Below are 23,973 nucleotides of genomic sequence, written 5' to 3'. Positions count from 1 at the left end.
AATGGAGAAATAACAATAACTGCAAGACACAGGAAAACTGAATGCACAAGGGAATACTATATGTGAGTTGTAGAAATTCCAGCAAATAGAGGAAAAAAATAGTATTGACACTTGTTTTGTTTGTAGTTAAAAACCTATATGAATACAAGTTAAGGACAAATGACAGTACACATTTATTGTGAACTCTATTACCCTTGCTTTTGTATATTTATATTATAGCCGATATGTGCAAATTCAGAAAATACTTGTATGATGTGGAAATAATTTTGCAGATTAATTAGGGAATATTTTTGGGGAAAGTAAGATGAGGGAAATAGGGAGGAATCCAGGGAATGGTTCTCAATTATTTGGACAATGATATTATCTCCACAAACCTTTGATGAAGGAGGCTAGTTGTAACAATGACCGCCTTGAAGGGCTAGGAAACCTTGCAAGTCAAACAGTTTATGAAGAACAGCCTTCATGCAATGTTGAGATAACAGAGATTTGAGACTGTGTGAACCAATCTCCATATTACAAGTCTAGAGATTTAAGATAGAAGTATGTTGTGAAGCTGGCACTTTTCTGATTGAGCGAGCCACAAGACATTCAGGTACAGGGACAGCAATTTTGTAAAAAAAAAAAAAAAAACAAAAAAAAAAAGAGTACTTGTGGCACCTTAGAGACTAAAATTTATTTGAGCATAAGCTTTTGTGAGCTACACCTCACTTCATTGGATGCATTCGGTGGAATGCAGACTAACAGCTGCTACTCTGAAACCAGCAATTTTGTAGCTTCACTAGATGCATAAGTATTATCCACTTAGACAGCCTTTGGATCAAGATGACTTGAGTCACAGATATTTCTGCAAAGACAAGTAGTCTGCTGAACTTTCTAAGATATTTAGTTCTAAGAAAAAGCCAATACTTCAAACATTCACAGTGTGTAGTTTCATCCCACCAGTCCGCTAACAGGACTTTGGGGGAAAAACAAACTGATATGGACTGGAGTGAAAATCTGATTCAATTTTTGGCAAAAAATTGGGGTTGAGATTTATGTACCATTTGTCTTTGTGGAATATTGTATAAGGTGGTTAGCCGATGGTATCTGCAACTCTAAGATTCTCGTGGGTGAGGCAATGTCCATTAAGTGGTACAAAGAACAAGAATATCTAGGTTCAAAAGGCCTTTCCAGATTTTATTCAACATCAAATTCTAGTCCCAAAGGTTATTGGCTACCAGATGGGAGGGAACCAAAATTTGTTAAGCTCTTTATATTTTCCCTTCTCAGGATGACAGACACTATGGTTCTGAAGAAGTGGGTTTTTTACCCAGGAAAGCTTATGCCCAAATAAATCTGTTAGTCTTTAAGGTGCCACCGGCCTCCTTGTTGTTTTTGTGGATACAGACTAACGCGGCTACCCCCAATATTAAACTCTATGATTCTCTTTCACAAAGACATAGTAGGCAAAAATATCAACTAAGTAAATCTTTAGAGTAGCCAGGGATAACTTTGGTTACACCAGAGACAGGGGAAACCTATGATAATTAGATCTGGACAGGAAACTATCTGGAGAAAACTTTTCAGACCAGTTCTATTTAGTAGTATAACACTTCCTAGCACATGACTTTCTGGACTCTATCAAGACTGCCTGGATCTCCTCAGGTAATCATAAAATGTCTTGTCCTAGAAACCCAGCAGCCATACTGTCAGGTTAAGGAACCTTAGATCTGGATGTTTTTCTACTGACAGCAGATCTTGACACAGAAGAGAGTGAATGGATGAACTTTGGACAGAAACCAGCAACTCTGAAAATCATGCCAGCTTGACTAAAAACCATTCTGAGTTTGTCCTGCTAAACATTTCCTAAGTATTCTGGGGAGGAAAGGAAACAGAGAAAAAAAGCATAAAGGAGCCCTTTTTCACAGCATAAAATAGATGCATCTGATATACTGTGAAACTTTATCAGTTCTCAAGCAGAATGTGGAACACGTGTTCTGACTTGTAGAAAATATGTCCATGTCCAAATGACCTACCTTACAACTAACAAACATGCCACTGAAGATCTAAGTGACTGCTGATCTTCATCTTTCCAGCTCAGGATTTTGGCTATGTTTTGGGGAGAGGGGGCACTTTTCTCCATATACTGCATTCCTACAGACTAATTTTCTTCTGACACCACTGAAACACCCAACCTCTCCCTTTTCTCCCTATTCTATTAAAGTGATACAAGAGACCCACACTGTCTGAGAATCTGTGCTGGTTACTCTCTGATCTGTAGGAGAAAGTAATGCCCTGAACTCTAGCAAGTTATATGCAGAGATCTAATTCCTGAAGCTTCCAAAAACCATAGGCAATTAGAGTCTAAATTTTCATCCCAATTTAGATGAGAAGATATGTACCTATCTCCATTTGAGAACCATCTGAGAGGATAGCCACTACAAGACATTCTTAGTCAAAGTCAACCACAGCATAGAGTCTTCCAGCTGCAAAAAGGGTAAGTTACCATATCTGAGATAAGAATCTTTGTTTTTTGTACCAGATGCACAAGGGTCGCTCCCACTAACTTGCAAAGGTGGTGACAAAAGGTACGGGCCACTATCCCGCCTATGGCTCTCAGATAAAATGTCACTGGGTCTTTTAGCTTGGACCACTTGGATGACATCATTTGGATGAGCTCACAGAACCTGATTTGAATTAGGACAGAGCCTTGGTAGGTTCTAGGGTGGTCCCTATAAGAGTCAGAACCAAAGTTGAGGCCAAGATAGATTTCTTTGCTTAATTGCAGATTAAGAGATATAAACAGGGGAACTCGTACGTCTGAAGTGAATTACTATGCTCTAAGATTGAGCTCTTTTGAGTCAGTTGCCCAGATACAAACACACTGGAAGGATCTAACAATGTAGATGAGCTGCAATCCTAGACGAGTACTTGGTGAATACCTTGGGGGCTGCTGTCAACTCAAAAAGTACTATCTTGTGGGGGCAGCGGTCATGACCCACAATGAACCTGAAGCATTTCCTGTGCCTTTGCCTTATTGAAAATTTACGGGACAACTAATGTCATCATCTGAACATCGCTCAGTGAAGTCCCAGATTCTACAACAATGGAAACAGTGACTCCCTCCAGATCCACTTTAAGAGACTCAGGCTCATCACTCTGAATTTGCCAAGGCTGAAGGTATATCGTGACCAAAAAGTGACTTCCTAGATCACATTATGCAGAACAACATGATTGACATCATCCTCCTGCAAGAAACTGAACTGTGACCTTAGGCGGAGAACAGTGAACAGCTCGGTGAACAGCGGAGAGGCTAAGAGAGGGAGTTTGCCTGGGATCTGTCCGAGAGGAGGTACATTAAGTGCTGCAGTAGGAGGGCTGTGTTGGTGAGTATCTGAGTGTCTGTTGCGAGGACAGTTTGTCAGTTTGACCATGTGCTTGACTGTCTGAAAAGTGTGAACTGGGAGTGCTTTGTTCCAGGTGAGCCTTGAGTGGGCCTGATTGTTATAAAAAGGCAGTCAGCTGCAAACCAGCTGAGCAGAGAACAGCGGAGAGGCTAACAGAGGGAGTTTGCCTGGGGAGAGCCCACTGAGGCTTTCATCTTGCAGGCTTCTCTGAGTAGTTACAGACTGAGTAACACTCTGAGGAACAACACCTGAGGAAGCTCTTAGAAAGAAGGTAATATGCAAGGTGAGCATTCAGCTGTTGTTACCTGCACAGGATGTGCCATGTTTGTCTTTCTTCCACAAGACAGCAGCGACTTTGTCTGTACAAAGTGCAAGCTGGTCTCCATATTGGAAGAGAAGGTTCAAGGTCTGGAGAAAGAAGTATCGACCCTGCGTTGCCTAAGAGAAACTGAAGATTTTCTGGACAGACGTCAGAATATGCTTCTACGGGCAAAACATTCTGAAGATTCAGAGCAGGCTGCACAGCGAGGACAGAAGGATAGTGAAGAAATTTGGCAGCATGCGACCTCCAGAAGAAGAAAGGGGAGCGTCCATGTACCAGCAACGCAGATACAGGTAAGCAACCATTTTCATGTTCTTTCCACAGGTACTAATGTGGAGAGTGGACTAGATGATGCATCTGAGGGAAGGGAGCAGAAGGAGACTCCGCTGATTGGAAGGCATGAGATGCACTGTCTTAGGGAAGGGAGTTCCACGACCACTGCTCCCAAGAGAAGGAGGGAGTGGTGGTGGTCAGGGACTCTCTCCTCAGGGGGACTGAGTCATCTATCTGCCACCCCAACCGGGAAAACCGAGAAGTATGTTGCTTGCCAGGAGCTAGGATTCACGATGCAACTGAGAGACTGCTGAGACTCATCAAGTCTTCAGATCGCTACCCCTTCCTACTTCTCCATGTGGGCACCAATGATACTGCCAAGAATGACCTTGAGTGGATCACTGCAGACTACATGGCTCTGAGAAGGATAAAGGAGTTTGAAGAGCAAATGGTGTTCTTGTCCCTCCTCCCTGTGCAAGGAAAAGGCCTGGGTAGAGATTGTCGAATCGTGTAAGTCAATGAATGGCTATGCAGGTGGTGTCGGAGAGAAGGCTTTGGATTCTTTAACCATGGGATGGTGTTCCAAGAAGGAGGAGTGCTAGGCAGAGATGGGCTCCACCTAATGAAGAGAGGGAAGAGCAATCTTTGCAAGCAGGCTGGCTAACTTAGTGAGGAGGGCTTTAAACTAGGTTCACTGGGGGAAGGAGACCAAAGCCCTTAGGTAAGTGGGGAAGTGTGATACCGGGAGGAAGCACAAGTAGGAGAACTCCTGCCTCATACTGAGAAAGCGGGATGATCAGCGAGTTATCTTAAGTGCCTATACACAAATGCAAGAAGTCTGGGAAACAAGCAGGGAGAAATGAAAGTCCTGGCACAGTAAAGGAATTATGATGCGATTGGAAAAACAGAGACTTGGTGGGATAACTCACATGGCTGGAGTATTGTCATGGATGGATATAAACTGTTCAGGAAGAACATGCAGGGCAAAAAAGATGGGGGAGTTGCATTGTATGTAAGAGAGCAGTATGACTGCTCAGAGCTCCGGTATGAAACTGCAGAAAAACCTGAGCATCTCTGGATTAAGTTTAGAAGTGTGAGCAACAAGGGTGATGTCCTGGTGGGAGTCTGCGCTAGACCACCAGACCAGGGGTATGCGGTGGATAAGGCTTTCTTCCAGCAACTAATGGAAATTACTAGATTGCAGACTCTGGCTCTCATGGGAGACTTCAATCACCCTGATATCTTCTGGGAGAGCAATACAGCGGTGCACAGACAATCCAAGAAGTTTTTGAAAGTGTAGGGGACAATTTCCTGGTGCAACTAGGGGCAGAGCTCTTCTTGACCTACTGCTCACAAACAGGGAAGAATTAGTAGGGGAAGCAAAAGTGGATGAGAACCTGAGAGGCAGTGACCATGAGATGGTCAAGTTCAGAATCCTGAGACAAGGAAGAAAGGAAAGCAGCAGAATATGGACCCTGGACTTCAGAAAGCAGACTTTGACTCCCTCAGGGAACTGATGGGCAGGATACCCTGGGAGAATAACATGAAAGAGAAAGGAATCTAGGAGAGCTGGCTGTATTTTAAACAATCCTTATTGAGGTTACAGGAACAAACCATCTCAATGTGTAGAAAGAATAGTAAATATGGCAGGCGACCAACTTGGCTTAACAGTGAAATCCTTGCTGATCTTAAACACAAAAAAGAAGCTTACAAGAAGTGAAAGATTAGACAAATGACCAGGCAGGAGTATAAAGATATTGGTCAAGCATGCAGGAGTAAAATCAGGAAGGCCAAATCGCAATTGGGGTTGCAGCTAGCAAGAGATGTTAAGAGTAACAAAAAGGGTTTCTTCAGATATGTTAGCAACAAGAAGAAAGTCAAGGAAAGTGTGGGCCCCTTACTGAATGAGAGAGGCAACCTAGTGACAGAGGATGTGGAAAAAGCTAATGTACTCAATGCTTTTTTCCCCGTGTCTTCACGAACAAGGTCAGCTCCAAGACTACTGCACTGGGCAGCACAGTATGGGGAGGAAGTGACCAGCCCTCTGTGGAGAAAGAAGTGGATCAGGACTATGTAGAAAAGCTGGAGGAGCACAAGTTCATGGGGCCGGATGTGCTGCATCCGAGGGTGCTAAAGGAGTTGGCGGATGTGATTGCAGGGCCATTGACCATTATCTTTGAAAACTCAAGGTGATCAGGGGAGGTCCCTGACGACTGGAAAAAGGCTAATGTAGCGCCCATCTTTAAAAAAAGGGAAGGAAGAGGATCCGGAGAACTACAGGCCAGTCAGCCTCACCTCAATCCCTGGACAAATCATGGAGCAGGGTCCTCAAGGAATCAATTCTGAACCACTTAGAGGAGAGGAAAGTGATCAGGAACAGTCAGCATGGATTCACCAAGGGCCAGTCATGCCTGACTAATCTAACTGCCTTCTATGATGAGATATCTGGCTCTGTGGATGAGGGGAAAGCAGTGGACATGTTATTTCTTGACTTTACCAAAGCTTTTGATAGGGTCTCCCACAGCAAGTTAAAGAAGTATGGGCTGGATGAATGGACTAGAAAGATGGATAGAAAGATGGCTAGATCGTCGGGCTCAATGGGCAGCGATCAATGGCTCCATGTCTAGTTGGCAGCCGGTATCAAGCAGAGTGCCCCAAGGGTTGGTCCTGGGGCCGGTTATGTTCAATATCTTCATTAATGATCTGGAGGATGACGTACACCCTCAGCAAGTTTGCAGATGACACTAAACAGGGAGGAGTGGTAGATATGTCGGAGGGTAGGGATAGGATACAGAGGGACCTAGACAAATTAGAGGATTGGGCCAAAAGAAATCTGATGAGGTTCAACAAGGACAGGGACAGAATGGCTAGGCAGCAGTTTTGCAGAAAAGGACCTAGGGGTTACAGTGGACGAGAAGCTGGATATGAGTCAACAGTGTGCCCTTGTTGCCAAGAAGGCTAATGGCATTTTAGGCTGTATAAGTAGGGGCACTGCCAGCAGATCGAGGAATGTGATCGTTCCCCTCTATTAAACATTGGTGAGGCCTCATCTGGAGTACTGTGTCCAGTTTTGGGCCCCACACTACAAGAAGGATGTGGAAAAATTGGAAAGCATCCAGCACAGGGCAACAAAAAGGATCAAGGGACTGGAACACATGATTTATGAGGAGAGGCTGAGGGAACTGGGATTATTTAGTCTGCAGAAGAGAAGAGAGGGGGGATTTGATAGTTGCTTTCAACTACCTGAAAGGGGGTTCCAAAGAGGATGGATCTAGACTGTTCTCAGTGGTAGCAGATGACAGAACAAGGGGTAATAGTCTCAAGTTGCAGTGGGGGAGGTTTAGGTTGGATATTAGGAAAAACTTTTCACTAATAGCGTGGTGAAGCACTGGAATGTGTTACCCTCGGGAGGTGGTGGAATCTCCTTCCTTAGAGGTTTTTAAGGTCAGGCTTGAGAAAGCCCTGGCTGGGATGATTTAGTTGGGGATTGGTCCTGCTTTGAGCAGGGGGTTGGACTAGATGACCTCCTGAGGTCCCTTCCAACTCTGATATTCTATGATTCTAAACCCATATAATAGATGACACCCACAAATGATGCTGATATATTGCTGGCTGCAATCTTACCGCCTCCCTCAGTCACCCAAAATGTTCCTTTTCTACATACATTGAGCAGGGCATTGAGGATTATATGATAATCACCAGGAGCACGGAACATTGACCATCTCAATAAGAATTGGCAAGATAATGGTGGTTAATGTGTTAACCACTAAACACAGACTGTCCTTCTCTCCCATTAGCCACAGTGTATCACACAGATATGTATGTCAGTGATGTCAACAGCCATAACAGTGTGAGACTGACAGTAACAGCAGTGCACGTGAGGCACTTGTGGAATGGTCATCAAAAGGAAGACACATTGCTTCTTTTCAATGCAACAGAGGCACTTTTCATTTTGCCTACTGGATCAGAGACTACAACCCTGTTTCCTCACCAAAGACCAGTTCAGAATCCCTCAGAATACTTCCAGAATTATTCTTGGGAATTTTTCAAATAGCCAGTCTTGACCAGCCATAATCCACAGTTGTATTGAACGCCCCGTAAGCATGTCATCAGCCAAACAGTAATAGAACTTTTGAAAGCCAAATTGGAGAGGATTCACTGACACAATTGAGGCCACCATTGATACAATTCCACTAAAGCCTATAAATTTTGGCAGTTTCAGGTTCCTTCAAATAGCTGCAAGGAAAAAAAACATCTCTCACAGCTATCAAAAAGGATATACTTCATGCTTGAAACCAGAAACAGAAAGGCTATTAAAGGAGCTGAATGTTTGGTGACCTGACCACTGCAACAATCCTTCCTAGAGTCACAGAATCTAGTGTGATATCAAAGATGTACTGAGACACTGGAAGCTCTGGATTTTACTCACTCCAACCACAAAGCTTGGCTATTGCATCAGTTTGGGGCTACAAACCCAGTGAAACATCTAAAATCTGAAGTCTCAGCTGATGTGATTGCAAAACTCTCCTTATGAACTCAAAAGCACCAGAGGACAAGTCCATTAAGCAGAAAGTGTGCAGAGTGCTCTGACAAATAGTCGTCTGATGAATAAGATCTTCTCATTCATGAAAGCCAAGAAAGTTGCAGAATTTCTTAAAAACCTCAGAGCCAAGGGATAGAAATAGTTGGCAGCACAATTCTCCCATATCCATTCCTCAAGACTTTTCCTAAGGATTGGGCACAAGGCTATGGTCATTGCCACTGTCAAGCCCAAGAAGCCAACAAGTAATCCTTCATTGGACTGGCCCACGTCACTCTTCTGCACATCGTAGAAGCTCATGGAAAGATTATTATTGGCAAGGATCATGCCGCTGATGTTACCAGCAATGTTACCAAATGAACGAACAGGTTTCCAAGCAGGAGGAAGCTGTAATGACCAAGTATTGGCTTTAACACCACACACTGAGGCAGAATTCCAGTGAAAACTCAAGAAAGGATCAGTTTTCTTAGACTTATCTGTCAGGTATGACACCATATGAAAGAATGACTCTCCTGAAAGTCAGCAAATTATCCCATGTAATGAAATGATAAAATTCCACTGAGAAGTTTTGACCAATTGTAGGAGTTGCATTTTCCTTGGTGACCATATCAACAGGCTATGAACTCTCAACAATGGCCTACAGCAGCGATCAGTCTTAACACTATATGAGTTACCTTCCACAATCATCATAATGGAAATTTGTCCATGCTGATTACTTTGCTCTCACTACATAGGCATGGGATCTACCTACTACTGAACTAATCCTAACCAAAGATCTTAAAAACATTGAAGAATATTCAAAAACCAGTAGGAGAACACTTCAACCCCTCTGGCCACTCAGTAATAGATTTAAGGGTGGCAATTTTGCAACAGAAAAGCTTCAAAAACAGACTCCAACGAGAAACTGCTGAGCTTGAAATAATATGCAAACGAGATACCGTTAACTTGGGTTTGAATAGAGACAGAGTGGCTGGGTCATTACACATATTGAATCTATTTCCCCATGTTAAGTATCCTCACACCTTCTTGTCAACTGTCTAAATGGGCCATCTTGATTATCACTACAAATGTTTTTTTCTCCTGCTGATAATAGCTCATCTTAATTAATTAGCCTCTTACAGCTTGTATGGCAACTTCCACCTTATATGTGTGTGTGTATATAATCTTCTTACTATATGTTCCAATCTATGCATCCAATGAAGTGGGCCGTAGCCCATGAAAGCTTATGCTCTAATAAATTTGTTAGTGTCTAAGGTGCCACAAGTACTCCTGTTCTTTTTCCATATATATAAACAACGCATAATTTTCCCCATGTGTTTTCTGGCTAAATACAAACTTGAGTGATTAGATTTTGCCTACCAAAATTATCCAGTAGTTTTCACTGGATAATTTATTGTGCAAGAGTGAACTGATGTGCCAATACAGATGGTGAAAGATCAAAGTGTGGGAGCAAAGTCAAAAGTGTACTATCATCCGAGTCTCAGTTACAGTCTTGCTTAGTGAATGGATGGAAGTTTAGTGGTTATAACATACTAAAGTATTCTTGCCAGCAAGTTAAAGAACTATGGGCTGGATGAATGGACTATAAGGTGGATAGAAAGTTGGCTAGATTGTCAGGCTCAACAGGCAGTGATCAATGGCTCCATGTCTAGTTGGCAGCCGGTATCAAGTGGTCCTCGGGCTGGTTTTGTTCAATATCTTCAGAAATGATCTGGAGCATGGTATGGATTGCACCCTCAGCAAGTTTGCAGATGACACTAAACTGGGAGGAGAGGTAGATACGCTGGAAGGTAGGGATAGGATACAGAGGGACCTAGACAAATTAGAGGATTGGGCCAAAAGAAATCTGATGAGGTTCAACAAGGACAAATGCAGAGTCCTGCACTTAGGATGGAAGAATCCCATGCACCACTACAGACTAGGGACCGAATGGCTAGGCAGCAGTTTTGCAGAAAAGGACCTAGGGGTTACAGTGGACGAGAAGCTGGATACGAGTCAACAGTGTGCCCTTGTTACCAAGAAGGCTAATGGCATTTTAGGCTGTATAAGTAGGGGCATTGCCAGCAGATCGAGGAATGTGATCGTTCCCCTCTATTCAACAGTGGTGAGGCTTCATCTGGAGTACTGTGTCCAGTTTTGGGCCCCACACTACAAGGAGGATGTGGAAAAATTTGAAAACGTCCAGCGGAGGGCAACAAAAATGATTAGGGGACTGGAACACATGACTTATGAGGAGAGCTGAGGGAATTGGGATGGTTTAGTCTGCGGAAGAGAAGAATGAGGGGGGATTTGATAGCTGCTTTCAACTACCTGAAAAGGGGTTCCAAAGAGGATGGATCTAGACTGTTCTCAGTAGTAGCAGATGACAGAACAAGGAGTAATGATCTCAAGTTGCTGTGGGGGAGGTTCAGGTTGGATATTAGGAAAAACTTTTTCAGTAGGAGGGTGGTGAAACACTGGAATGCGTTACCTAGGGAGGTGGTGGAATCTCCTTCCTTAGAAGTTTTTACGGTCAGGCTTCAGAAAGCTCCGGCTGGAATGATTTAGTTGGGATTGGTCCTGCTTTGAGCAGGGGGTTGGACTAGATGACCTCCTGAGGTGCCTTCCAACCCTGATATTCTATGATTCTGTGGATTGCTTATAAGCAGCCAGTGTTTCTTCCTGAATTACTAACGTTCCAGCCCTGAAGAGCCCTGACATAATTCCAACAATAGTGATACAACATGCTGCTGATATCTCACCAAACTTTCAACACAATTATAACAATAGGCTGGCAACGAATGAACTCTTAACATATTCAGTGTAAGGCCTGGTTAAATACAATACATATGTTCAATAAATATATGACTTTAACAAATGAGACAAACTTGCTGTCCATTCCTGAAGGCAAAATTATTATTGCAATGTACAGTAAAGGAGACATGATGAATATAAAAAAAGCCTCCTCTTAAATATTTTGATTTACTTTGTATGTCCACCCATCTGCTCTATTTTAAGAATCTATACTTTTTTTTTTTTACACTCTTGCTACTTATATTTTATCTCAAGAACCATACTGCATATAAATGGCAAAACTAATCTTTTCTATGTTTGCTACCTGTCTATTTCAAGTGCCATATTTTGTACAAATAACAATATTAATCTTGTTTATATATCCTTTTTATTGCATACAATTTAATAATATTTTTTAAAATTGTCTCTGTATTGCTCTGTATGTTTTGATTTGCAAGCAGATGTGGCTAAAAATGAAATATCCTAATGCCTGCTAAATAAAAAAGTGCTATAAATGCGGAACAAGAAGATAATGAGGAAACAGGATTCAAATATATTTTAGGGTTTATTTTGCAGCACTTCTGAATTAACAGCATACAATTCCTTTTATAAAGGGTGGATAAGTACGCCAGTTATGTCACAACTAAGAATATTAAATTAGCACACTGAAGTGACAAAAAGCTCACTGAATGATCCTGAAGTAAAAAAAAAAAAAAGATATATATTTGTTTATTTTTGGCACTAATGGGGAAACTTTATGGGAGGAAAAATACTGAAATTCAGGTAAGAAACATTTGAATTTGAAATGAATTATTGAAGTCAGTAAACTATAAAGATTCATAAATGAGGGACTGAGACATACAGAATTTTACCTAAGAGATCAACATTTCTCAAATGCATCCACCAGGGGCTTTTCTTGCGGCCATAGGCTCCTGGGCAGTGATGGAGCTGGAGGTTGGGGGGGGGGGAGGGGAAGCAGCAGCTTCTCTTCTGGGGTCGCCAGAAGGGGTTGGGCCCTGCCTGCCTCTGGAGTCACAAATGCCAAAAGGAACAGACAGCTGGTGTGCGTTCCCTTACCTTCCTGGAGCCAGTGGGGCAGCGGGCTCTGGGCACACAGCAGCGGGCTCCAGGTTTCGGTGCCAGCCCTAGGCTCACCACCCCCCACATTGCCCTGGCATCTGCTGCCATCCCTAGTCCCCCATCCATCCCCCCATTGTCCCAGCTCCTGCTGCTGCCCTATCCACCTCCCCATCCAGGGCTTAATTTCTCCCTGGCTTGCTGGGGCTGAGAAAGTCTCTGCTGTGAAAAGTGATATTTGTATGTTTGTTAATGTGACTTTTCAGTGTCTCCCAGCTAGCTAGTAAGTCTTAATTATAAAAAAGTGCAAAAGAAACAACAAAAAAAGACAAGAACATGCAAAGCATCTTATTTGTGTTGCAATTCCATTTTGGTCCATTAAAAAATGAGACAACTGTACATTATTTTTATTATTGAGTCTGCAGACAAAATCCCACATAAATAAACAACAATGATTTGGACATGTATATGTGCATGATTATTTGTTTTTGCTAAAGTTAATTAAGTATTTTAGGAAAAATTGTCAGAGCGGCCACCAGAAAGAATTGGTGACCACACTCCGAGGCCACCAAGTATTGTTTGTGAGAATGCTTGATTGAAGGGTTTAACATTGTAAAGCACTTGGAACATGAAAAGCACCATATAAGTGCTAAGTATTCTTAGTGAACTAGGAAGTCATCCTATTCTCATATTTTATCAGAAGTAGTCACAGAATTAATTACTATTTTTTTGTTTGTATTTATCATTCTTTTTACTCTTTGGGTTTTTATCAGAGTGACACAGAGAGCACGATCATCAGATAAAGTATGGTTGTACCCATTTACTTTTTGCACTTCCACCGTAATGTGCACACAAGTTGGGAAATTTACATGCACACTTGGCTACAAATGTACCTATTTAACTTTGTACATATGCAAATCCCTTACATTTGAAAAACATAGTCCATGCATATGCATATTTTCCATCTGAAAAACCAGCCTGTATTACAAACATTTGCTGTGACCGCAGAAACTGTCTCTCTCCAGAATAGCACAGTACAGCAATCAACAACACACAAAATAAAACTTTTCATTATATACAATATAAAGGTTTACAAACAAACAAAAAGTGAAAGAAAAGAGAAGAAACGGAAAGGAAGAGAAGACCTGTAGGAGGTGTGAGGAAAGGGAGCACAAAAAAAGTAGTACTAAAGATTTAATTTATTCCCTGTATGCAATATTTTTAGAATAGGTCTGATTTGTTTTCATAACTAAAGGAGGTATTGTTGCAGCAAGAAGAAAAAAGAATAAGCCCAAACCAAAAACATTCAAAATTTCCTTCTCATCTCGCTCTACCCTAACCCTAATTTTTTGTTTACCTACTATTAATTAATTTAGTAGGTGTGACTGAAATGAACAAATGGTGGAAGTGGGAAAGATACTTCCTAAAGAAAACGTAGACAGGAAGAAAGCCTTGTCTTAAGGGTATCCTCACAGGTGACAGTCTGATCTCCATGTAACCTGAGGCGTATGCTTATTTACCAACAATTACATCACGGTTAGTTATTTAATTACATTACATTAAATAAGGACACCCAAACAGGTTAGGAGATGACATTAATATTACCTTTGTAAAATGAGTGGGCAAAGCTCTGCTCAGGAATTAACTTGGCAAGGAATCCATGGTTCAAACTTGGGTGAGGGATAGATGGTATGACCACAACTGTGGAGAAAATCATGGAATCAAATGTGAGCCAGCTAATAATCGCTTGTGATCTGATCCACTGTGGATCCATGGCAGAAGTCCTATCTCATTGAAACATGCAATTATGGAACTATTAACAAAAATGCATTTCTGAAGGAAGGAAACAAGTTATGTATCAAGAGATAGGAAACATCAGACCAATTAGTAGGGAATCATAAGAAGAACATTTATAGGGAAAAAGACACATATACAAGACAAAAATGGCTGAAATAGTTAATTGAAACAAGCAGTTTCCTACTCCACCACAACGTATGACCAGGAAGGACACATTAAATACAACATAAAATTATGGTTTCTCATAGCTGATCATTTAAATATAAGTTTATTAAATGCAAACAGCCAATGAGGACATGAATTTTTTTTAAAAAAAGCTTAGCATACAAAGGTAGAAAGTAAGCAAGCTAAGATATAACAATGAATTAGATAAAATGAATAAAAGTAGGGCTGTCAATTAATTGCAGTTAACTCAAGTTTTAATGCAAAACAAATTAACTAGATTAAAAAAAGTCATGATTAATTGCAGTTTTAATCACACTGTTAAACCATAATAGAATTCCAATTTAAATTTATTATAAATATTTTGGAAGTTTTTCTACGTTTTCAAATATATTGATTTCGATCACAACACAGAATATAAAGTGTACAGTGCTCACTTTATATAATTTTTGTATTACAAATATTTGCACCGTAAACAAAAAAAATAGTGCAATCTACAAGTCAACGCATGAAGGGACATATGAATATTTAGCATATCTGGCACTAACACGTCTGGCACCTTGCAGTGATCGCTACAACAGTGCCATGCAAACACCTGTTCTCCCTTTCAGGTGACATTGTAAAAAAGTAACACAGCTGCTACTCTGAAAACTGTAAAAAAGAAGGTATCAGAGTAGCAGCCGTGTTAATCTGTATTCGCAAAAAGAAAAGAAGTACTTGTGGCACCTTAGAGACTAACAAATTTATTAGAGCATAAGCTTTTGTGAGCTACAGCTCACTTCATTGGATGCATTTGGTGGAAAAAACAGAGGGGAGATTGATATACACACACAGAGAACATGAAACAATGGGTTTTATCATACACATTGTAAGGAGAGTGCTCACTTAAGATATGCCATCACCAGCAGCGGGGGGGGGAGGGGGGGAAGGAGGAAAACCTTTCATGGTGACAAGCAAGGTAGGCTATTTCCAGCAGTTAACAAGAATATCTGAGGAACAGTGGGGGGTGGGGTGGGGCGGGGAGGAGAAATAACATGGGGAAATTGTTTTACTTTGTGTAATGACTCATCCATTCCCAGTCTCTATTCAAGCCTAAATTAATTGTATCCAGTTTGCAAATTAATTCCAATTCAGCAGTCTCTCCTTGGAGTCTGTTTTTGAAGCTTTTTTGTTGAAGTATAGCCACTCTTAGGTCTGTGATCGAGTGACCAGAGAGATTGAAGTGTTCTCCAACTGGTTTTTGAATGTTATAATTCTTGACGTCTGATTTGTGTCCATTTATTCTTTTACGTAGAGACAGTCCAGTTTGACCAATGTACATGGCAGAGGGGCATTGCTGGCACATGATGGCATATATCACATTGGTAGATGCGCAGGTGAACGAGCCTCTGATAGTGTGGCTGATGTGATTAGGCCCTATGATGGTGTCCCCTGAATAGATATGTGGACACAGTTGGCAACGGGCTTTGTTGCAAGGATAGGTTCCTGGGTTAGTGGTTCTGTTGTGTGGTGTGTGGTTGCTGGTGAGAATTTGCTTCAGATTGGGGGCTGTCTGTAAGCAAGGACTGGCCTGCCTCCCAAGATCTGTGAGAGTGATGGGTCGTCATTCAGGATAGGTTGTAGATCCTTGATGATGCGTTGGAGAGGTTTTAGTTGTCTGGTCACTCGATTACAGACATGATGTAAATTGAAAACACTTTCTTCTGTTCATCTTTTTTACAGTGCAAATATTTGTAATAAAATAATATAAATGAGCAGTACACATTTTGTATTCTGTGTTGTAATATATCTGAAAATGTAGAAAACATCAAAATACTTATAATATATTTAAATTGGTTTTATATTATTGTTTGATAGTGTTGTTAAAACTGATTAATCATGACTTTTTTTAATCTCACTATTAATTGAAACTTTATAAATCATTTGACAGCCCTAAATAAAAGCAAATAGGACATTAATTTAAATTACATTATACGTGATATGTAAATCAGCAGTTCCAGAAACTAAGACAGCAAATCAAATTCAGAACAAGAAGCAACATGTTCATGAAAAACAACATGCAGAGATTTGGCCACTGATTTCTAATCACTCTTTTCCAATATATTTATATGGCTGTTCTGAGAGAGAAAACAGAAGACAGTCATAAACCAATCCTCTTAAATAAGCCATTGGACTAGCAGACTGAACATTACAAACAGTGGAGGAACGCATTTGGATACTAAACTCAGCTGACAGATAGTATCGCCAAAGACTGGGATATCAGTTGCCAGGAAAAAAATAAGAATTCACACTAATCAGGTAAAGAATGCAACTTCCAGGAGCTTTTCAGTGCAGACCCAAACTAAAAAGACAGCAGGACTCAAGAGAGTTAATAGTCCTTGCTATATTAGCTTTTCACAAGACTAAGTTTAAATAGAAGTAACTTCAACTAGGGAGCTAGTTTGTATATGCTGATTACAAACTTCAGACAGTGCATTTAGAGTCAGAGATAGCTGCTCACAGTAGACAAATGGCAATTTTTAGGTTTACTTTGACAGTTTAATATCTTGTCCTTTCAAAACTTTAAATTCACAAGGCATCTCCTTCGTTGAATGTACATATAAATTTAAAAATGGATGCATAAATACAGAATAAGCAAATGAAATCAAGTTAAACCCAATAAGCAGAAGCTCATAATTTAAATCTAACTTATTAACAACCAACATATTAAAGAAGCTTGGAGAAACTAAAGAACAACAAAATAGTCTCATTAGCCATCACACCTTTCAGACAATTTAAAACAGCTTTTGTAGTCAAATATTTACTGTTTCAAGGAAATTCTGAAAAACAAAATGAAAAATAAGTGGGGAAAATAGATGTACCTGTACTTGTCGGTGAATTTATTTCTTGTCTGATATTTCTACCTGCCTGGCTCCCACATCTTGCAGTCTCCCGTTGAGGTTCTAGTATATCACGGTACTTGGAGACCATCAGCACAGAAATAAAGTAAACTACTGCCAAAGCCAAAAATTGAGCCTGTTTGCTATCATCCTGAGTGAGAGAAAAAGGAACACATGCATCATACTTGATACTTACATGGAACTTTTAAATCAAGATAATCAATATGTTTTAGAAATATCAACCTTTTTAGGTGTTATACTTGCTTACAATTCAGTTCTTTAATTATCTATACACTAACTGAAATGTTAAAATCAGTGGTTATAACCTATTTAGGAAGGATAGCATGGGCAAAAGGGGAGGGGGAATAGCCCTCTGTGTCAAAAATAGCATTATCTGTTTCTGATGCACTCAGAACAAAATGATCTTGAATGCTTAGGGATCAATGTCCTAACAGATAGACACCACATAATACCCCATCCTGTGCTTTGCTACAGACCATCAAATCACACTAGGGAACAGGATGACCGTCAATTTACATACCAATCTACAACATATAGAAAAAAAACGTGTAATCATAGAGGACTTCAATTTGTGTGCCATATGCTGGCAATCTCATGCTGCCAGTACTAGATCATCCTCTGAATTTGTAAACATTATAGGTGACAATTTCCTAACTCGAAAGTGTTGCAACCAACACAGAGGAATCCCCTATTAGACCTTCTTCTAACAGGTAAATAGTAACTGATCACAGAACTAAAAATTAAAGTTAGCTCAAGTACAAGTGATCATGACTTGATCACATTACAATGTGAAAGACGACAAATCCAAATCAGTAATATGTATAAGCTTCAAAGCTGAAAACAATTATGAGCCAAAAATCAGCTAGGAGTGTTTCTCCATCACTGATAATTTTTAAATCAAGATTAAATATTTTCTAAAAGATATACTCTAGCAATTAATCTGGGAGTTCTATGGCCTGTGACATACAGAAGGTCAGACTAGATGATCACAGTTGTCCCTTCTGGCTTTGGAAATCTATGAATCAATGAACAGATAAGCCTAAACACAGAAAGGTTAAGTGACTTGCCCAAGATCTCACAACAAACAAGTGGCAAAGTCAGCAATAGAACTGAAGAGTCAGAATTCCCAGTCACTTGCTCTTACTTCAGGACCACACTATAAATTTATAGCATAAAATGAGTGAAGATATTATATTTATTTCTGTGCCATTTACGGATGCAGCAACTATTCTGAGAAGTCTACATCAGCATTTTTGGTTCAGCATGCATTCCCCTATTATACTGCCAGAAGGAATACTAAAGTCATTTAGCATAGATGGGTTATATAAAGCTACTCAGCACCATCACAGAACTGGATCTTATATGATTATAAATATTGCATCAATAAGGAGGTGCAACATTTCACCCCAGAGGTTGCTGCATTTCAGAGGTTGTTGAAGTTTTCCTTGCATGTAGTTTGCATATCAGTTTCAGTTTGTAAAGTGCAATGAAATTATATAAGGTATCTTTTTTTACCAAATAAGATCACTTTTATTAAACACTTAATTTTGTAAGTAAAAGGAGAAAGACAGATTATGTAGAATTTGGCAAATTTCTTCCCCCAAAAAATGGAAATCATTTTTTGGAGGTGAACACAGATTTTAAGTCCATCCAGATTCCAAAGCTGTCCTTTTTTAAAATGAAAGTTATTTGTAACATTAATCTTTCTTTTAACTATTAGTGCATATATTGCAAAAAGAAAAACCACAGTCCATATTACTCACCACATCACGAAAAACAACTGCTCGCAGACGATTAATGTCAACATCCTGAAGAAGTCTATCAGGATCCTTTATTGGGGAAAGGTTACCAGGAGCATTTTCCAATGGTGTCTAAAAATGTAAAATTATTTTTCCAAAATGTACAGAGATTTTCATTCAATACATTTATTTGATCCCCAATAAATAAAATACATTTGTACTAACTTGAAGACAAAAAAGGAAACATTCAGTTACTGGTTCTACAAACATAGTGATGCTTATTTTAATGCATTTGTGCTGAATAGTCAGATACATAATTGTTTATGGTCTTCAAAAGCAATGTTTTAATCCTACTGGACAAATACACCACTCTCCAGTAGTTAGAATATTAACTGTACCAAGAAGAGACTAATTTTTTTGTACTATTAATAAGAAGTATTTCTTATGCATGCGATAGGCTGAAAATGTGTTTGCATAATTGAAAATAACTCAGAAAATTCAGCCTCATTCTATTTTATACAAGGAATTATTATTAGAGTCCTACACAGGCCATGCATGTTCAGTATTCTACTTACAGTAATGTGACCTGTTTTCTTTAAACAATAAACACTGCAATCCAAATAATAAACAACATATAGAAGTGTTCTGTTTTCTACTGTCCAATGTTTGTCTTGTGCTGAGTTTGGCAAAATTCCTAGAATATATTTTTGGTATGGTTTTATAAAATAATCTAGTAATATTTGGGGTAAACATATTTGTGGATACAAGTCTTATCTGAAACAGTATTTTGTGGCAAGAGACTATATTGTGAAAGTAGTAATGAGATTATCATAAGTGAATCTGGGCTGCATATACCAAAGCATCATCTTTGAGACCAGGGATGCTCTCTGTACATTTAGTTTAGGGCCTTTCAACCCCAAAACTGTGAACAAATTGGAGAATATTCAGAAATAAGCAACTTAAATAATAAGGACACCAAAGTGACTGAAATGTAAGTGACAAACAAATTTAGACCCCATTCTTGGAGTCATATCCACAAAGACAGACCACGATTTACACACAGAGCCCTACTGAAGTTAATGGGATTCTACAAGGATCTAAGAGTCCATCCACAAAGATCTGCTTGCAGGCTTTGGCCATGCATCTCATGAGGCATTAGAAATCAAAGAAATATGTATAGGTAGGTCAAACTGCAATAGGGTGGGGGAGCAGATGTGCTCTCTGGAGCAGAAGTTGGAGAGAGAGAGAGTGAAGTGTGGAGAACAGTTCTATTCATACCATTAAATTAACTATTTTCTTCCTTTTAATTTTTTTCTTGTTTCAATGAAACAGAAAATGTTTTCTTTTGAGAGCCAGGAAATGGGTGACTAGTCAGCTTCTGCTTTAAAAGAAATCTAGAAATTAACTACAATCATCTCCTGCTCATTTTAAGCACTGGTACAATCTATGTAAACAACATTAGATTACCTTTGTCATTGCTGTTGCAGTGATACCCTGAAGAGTCTCCTGAGTTTTACTGCTGATTAGTGAAGATTTGTTCACCCTCTCTCTCTGTCTTTGTCGACATTCTAAACAGTTTCTCACAGCAACACAACAAACTAAAAAAAAAGAGATGTAATTGAACATTATCGTTAGGTGATTACAGTGTTACCATTTAATGAAGTGCCTATAGCTCCAAAGAATGATTATGTCCCGGTAGCAATAAATAAATAGGCATCACAAATCTCTTAAATTATATTCTGGTGATACTGAGAAAATATTATGGTAACTTTTCCATTTTCACTCTGTTTTTAGTTAATCAGGTTCCTTAATTTTATGACTAGCTGTCTTAAACAAGGCTCGTATATTAGACTACAAGAAGTTTGAAAAAGGCAAATTATGCCCCTGTAACTGGAGTTCTTATATTATGATCATATTTGTCCCTGTGGAGCCACTATTTTTGGAAGCATACTCCTTAGTGTTGCCAAAGCCAACCTTAACATTTTTTGTGGCTAGAAGACAGAAAACAAAAGGTAGGAATCAATGGTTACTTTCTGTCATGTCAGAGATTAGCAACAGACTGCCACAAGGTTCCACATGAGGACTGACAATAGTAATTATCAGTGATCTGAAAAGGTGGGAGAACTGTTGTGGCAAAACATCCTTAGAGGTTTTTAAGACCCAGCTTGACAAAGCCTTGACTGGGATGATGTAGCTGGGTTTGGTCCTGCTTTGAGCAGGGGATTGGACTAGATGACCTCCTAAAGTATCTTCCAACCCTGATAGTCTATAATTCTATGAAAATTTGCATCTGACAAAAATTATTCAGCTCAGTTAAGAACTGAGAAGACTATGTGGAATTTAAGAGGGACCTAGCCAAACTAGATAAACATGAAATATGATGGCAGATGGAATTTAACATTGACAACTTAAAGCAATGCACAACAAACAGAATAATGTGAACTACGCTTGTTGCTTCTAAGGTCCTACATTAATTGTAGCAATTTAGCAAAAAGTGTTGGGCATCACCGTGGACAGCTCAGTGACTTTCTGCTCAATGCACAGCAGCAGACAAAAAATCCTCCCCAAAACTAAAAAAATAATGATATAAATGTAGATTGCATAAGGAATAGCATGGAGAATAACACAGAAAATATTATAATGCTCTTTTATAAATCAATGGTACAACCTCACCTAGAAGAGTGCACTCAGTCTTGGTCACCATATCTCAAAAATTATATAAAGGGGTTCAGAGACAGGTAAAAATAATCAGCAGAATGAGAAGACTCTTTCTTGAACAAAGATGGAAAATATTTGCACTCTTACTATAAAGTGATCCAATTCTCCATTTCAAAATGGGAAGTGGGAGCCAGAAGGTAGACACCCTTTTTTTGTCTTCCCACTTCTCCATCAGCTTCCCTTACCCTTCCACCAAAACTCTTCCTTGTAATATCCTCAAGAAGTGTTTCGTTTTTTCAACTTTGACAGCATGGCTCAACTGTAGGATACTTGGGTGGAGGGAGACAGGTCTACCTGCAGCTCTAATACTTATATTGGGAACTAGCTGTCACTGAGGTCAGGTGCACTTATCCTCACAGATCATACTGTTTGGAGTAACAGCTTAAAATAGACCATAGCCAATCTCAGTATCTTCCAATTCAAAAGATAGTCTAAGGAATCTGAAGGAAATGGAGAAGAAGTCTGGGCAGGTTTGGTTCTGAACTAGCAGTGAGAATTCTGAATAAACCTTGTCAAGAGTTCCCTTTTAGGGATCCCTACACTTGAAAAAATTATTAGAAGTTATAAAACACTGAAGGACAGTTGAAGACTAGCTAATTAAAAACTAGGGAATCTGAAATGAACATCAACCATGGCTCCAAAATCAGAAGGATATTGAATGAAACAAAATGGAGCTCCTTATGGAGTTTTATAGATTTCAAAGCTGTAAATATTCAGCCAACTTGCTATGGATTTGTAACCACCTCTGAAACAAAGGTGTGTTGTTATACAAGGCTTTCCTGAATCAAGAGTCTTTTTTAAAAATAAAACCATAGACATTAGTGCACCGGAATACTGTCTTTAACGCAGGCTTTTTTGTTCCATTGTGGTTCTGCAGCTCACTCCACACCACTGCGTCTGGATCCTTCAAGGTCGCTTTCATTAAAAACATTATTTTCACAACCATAATATCCAACAGCTTGTGAATAAAATTTGATATAGTGTTGTTATATAGATAACATGAAAATAACAAAACAGAATTTGCCATCATATTGTATGTTGTTCATGTAGTTTGATTAGGTCCCTCTTAAATTCCTCAGTCTACTCAGTTCTTGACTGAGTTGAATGATTTTTTGTCAGCAACAAATGATGCTGCAATTCATTTGAAAAGACAGTATTTCCAAGACCTGCTGCCAACAACAATAGGAAAGAAAATGAGGACAAATGGGGTCACAGTTCTTCATACCCTTTCAAAGAATGTTTTCATTTACAAAACTGTGTACACATAGCCCAAACTATCACTGTTTGCTAGATGCTTTACAGGCACATGGGTGAGGTGTATTCTCCCAAAAGAGAGGATCTGCAGAGGCAATTCTTAGAGAACCAAAGACCACAATGAATAATCTTACAACAGAAGAGCAGAACAGCAGATCGGTGTTTGAGGGAAACAGTATTTCTTCCTTTCACTAGTTTTCTTGTGTTAATATTTTACTATCCTACAACCTACAATTAGAATTTCATCAATGACAACTTTAAATCAGGACAGGTGATTGATTCTCATCTATTTTTGTGTTTAAATAGAACCATCATAACTATTGTAACAAGTCAGTAAAAACTCTGTGGTATTTTAGTCTATCACATCATAGTCAAAACCAGGTTAATTCCTACTTTTATTCATTGTAGCCTTAGCTCATTGATCTGTAAGTAATTATTTAATGCACACTGTCTGTGTTGTTCTAGACAGACTTACCCAGCCTTAGGCACTGTCGCATTAAGCCTCCAGAAGACATGTTTTTTTCAGCTTCAATCTCACTGAAGTTTAGAGAACTGGCAAATACCAGTACATCAACCATAGCCATTAGACGGCTCAGGAAAGTCACTGCTGTCTCTGCTGACATTCCTTGTGTCACTTCAATATTTTCCAATTCAGTCTTTAAGAGAAAATAATTATATTAGACTTAACAGTTTCAAACAAATATAGCACACCCACATCTCAATTTTAATTGTTAACAATAAATAAGTAAATGAGAAAAATTACAAAAAAATTATTTCCTATATTTAGGGTTGGCAGAATTCAGGTTTGTTTTATAATTCTGATGGTTAATATTGTTTTATATTTTAAGACATTTTTCATTTTTTCCCCTATTTTTATTTTTACAGTTGCTGGAAATTAAAGGGGCAGAGGTTTGGCTTAGGATAGCACTGACTGCAAGAGGCTCCCTGTGTAGATGAGGGGTTCAAGGCATCAGGGCCCAAGGTACAGGGGAGGCTGTGGTCCTGGCTTGGTGGAACAGAAACTCCTGGCCAG

General features: G+C 39.5%; 1 protein-coding gene across 2 annotated transcripts in view; it reads right to left on the bottom strand.

Annotated features, from left to right (window-relative positions):
* Positions 1–23,973, bottom strand: part of NBEA (neurobeachin) — an 835,554-nt gene that overhangs the window by 436,988 nt on the left and 374,593 nt on the right. For both annotated transcript variants that reach the window (XM_038414552.2, XM_038414563.2), the window contains 5 exons: positions 23,416–23,596; positions 20,436–20,566; positions 18,993–19,100; positions 17,191–17,359; positions 13,976–14,071 (listed from right to left, as the gene is read on the bottom strand). In XM_038414552.2, coding sequence (XP_038270480.1) covers positions 13,976–14,071; positions 17,191–17,359; positions 18,993–19,100; positions 20,436–20,566; positions 23,416–23,596 — 685 coding nt within the window. The remainder of the gene's footprint in view (positions 1–13,975; positions 14,072–17,190; positions 17,360–18,992; positions 19,101–20,435; positions 20,567–23,415; positions 23,597–23,973) is intronic.

This window comes from Dermochelys coriacea, chromosome 1, assembly GCF_009764565.3.
Source record: "Dermochelys coriacea isolate rDerCor1 chromosome 1, rDerCor1.pri.v4, whole genome shotgun sequence".
NCBI classification, from domain to species: Eukaryota; Metazoa; Chordata; order Testudines; family Dermochelyidae; genus Dermochelys; species Dermochelys coriacea.
This window is presented reverse-complemented; position numbering and strand designations above follow the sequence as displayed.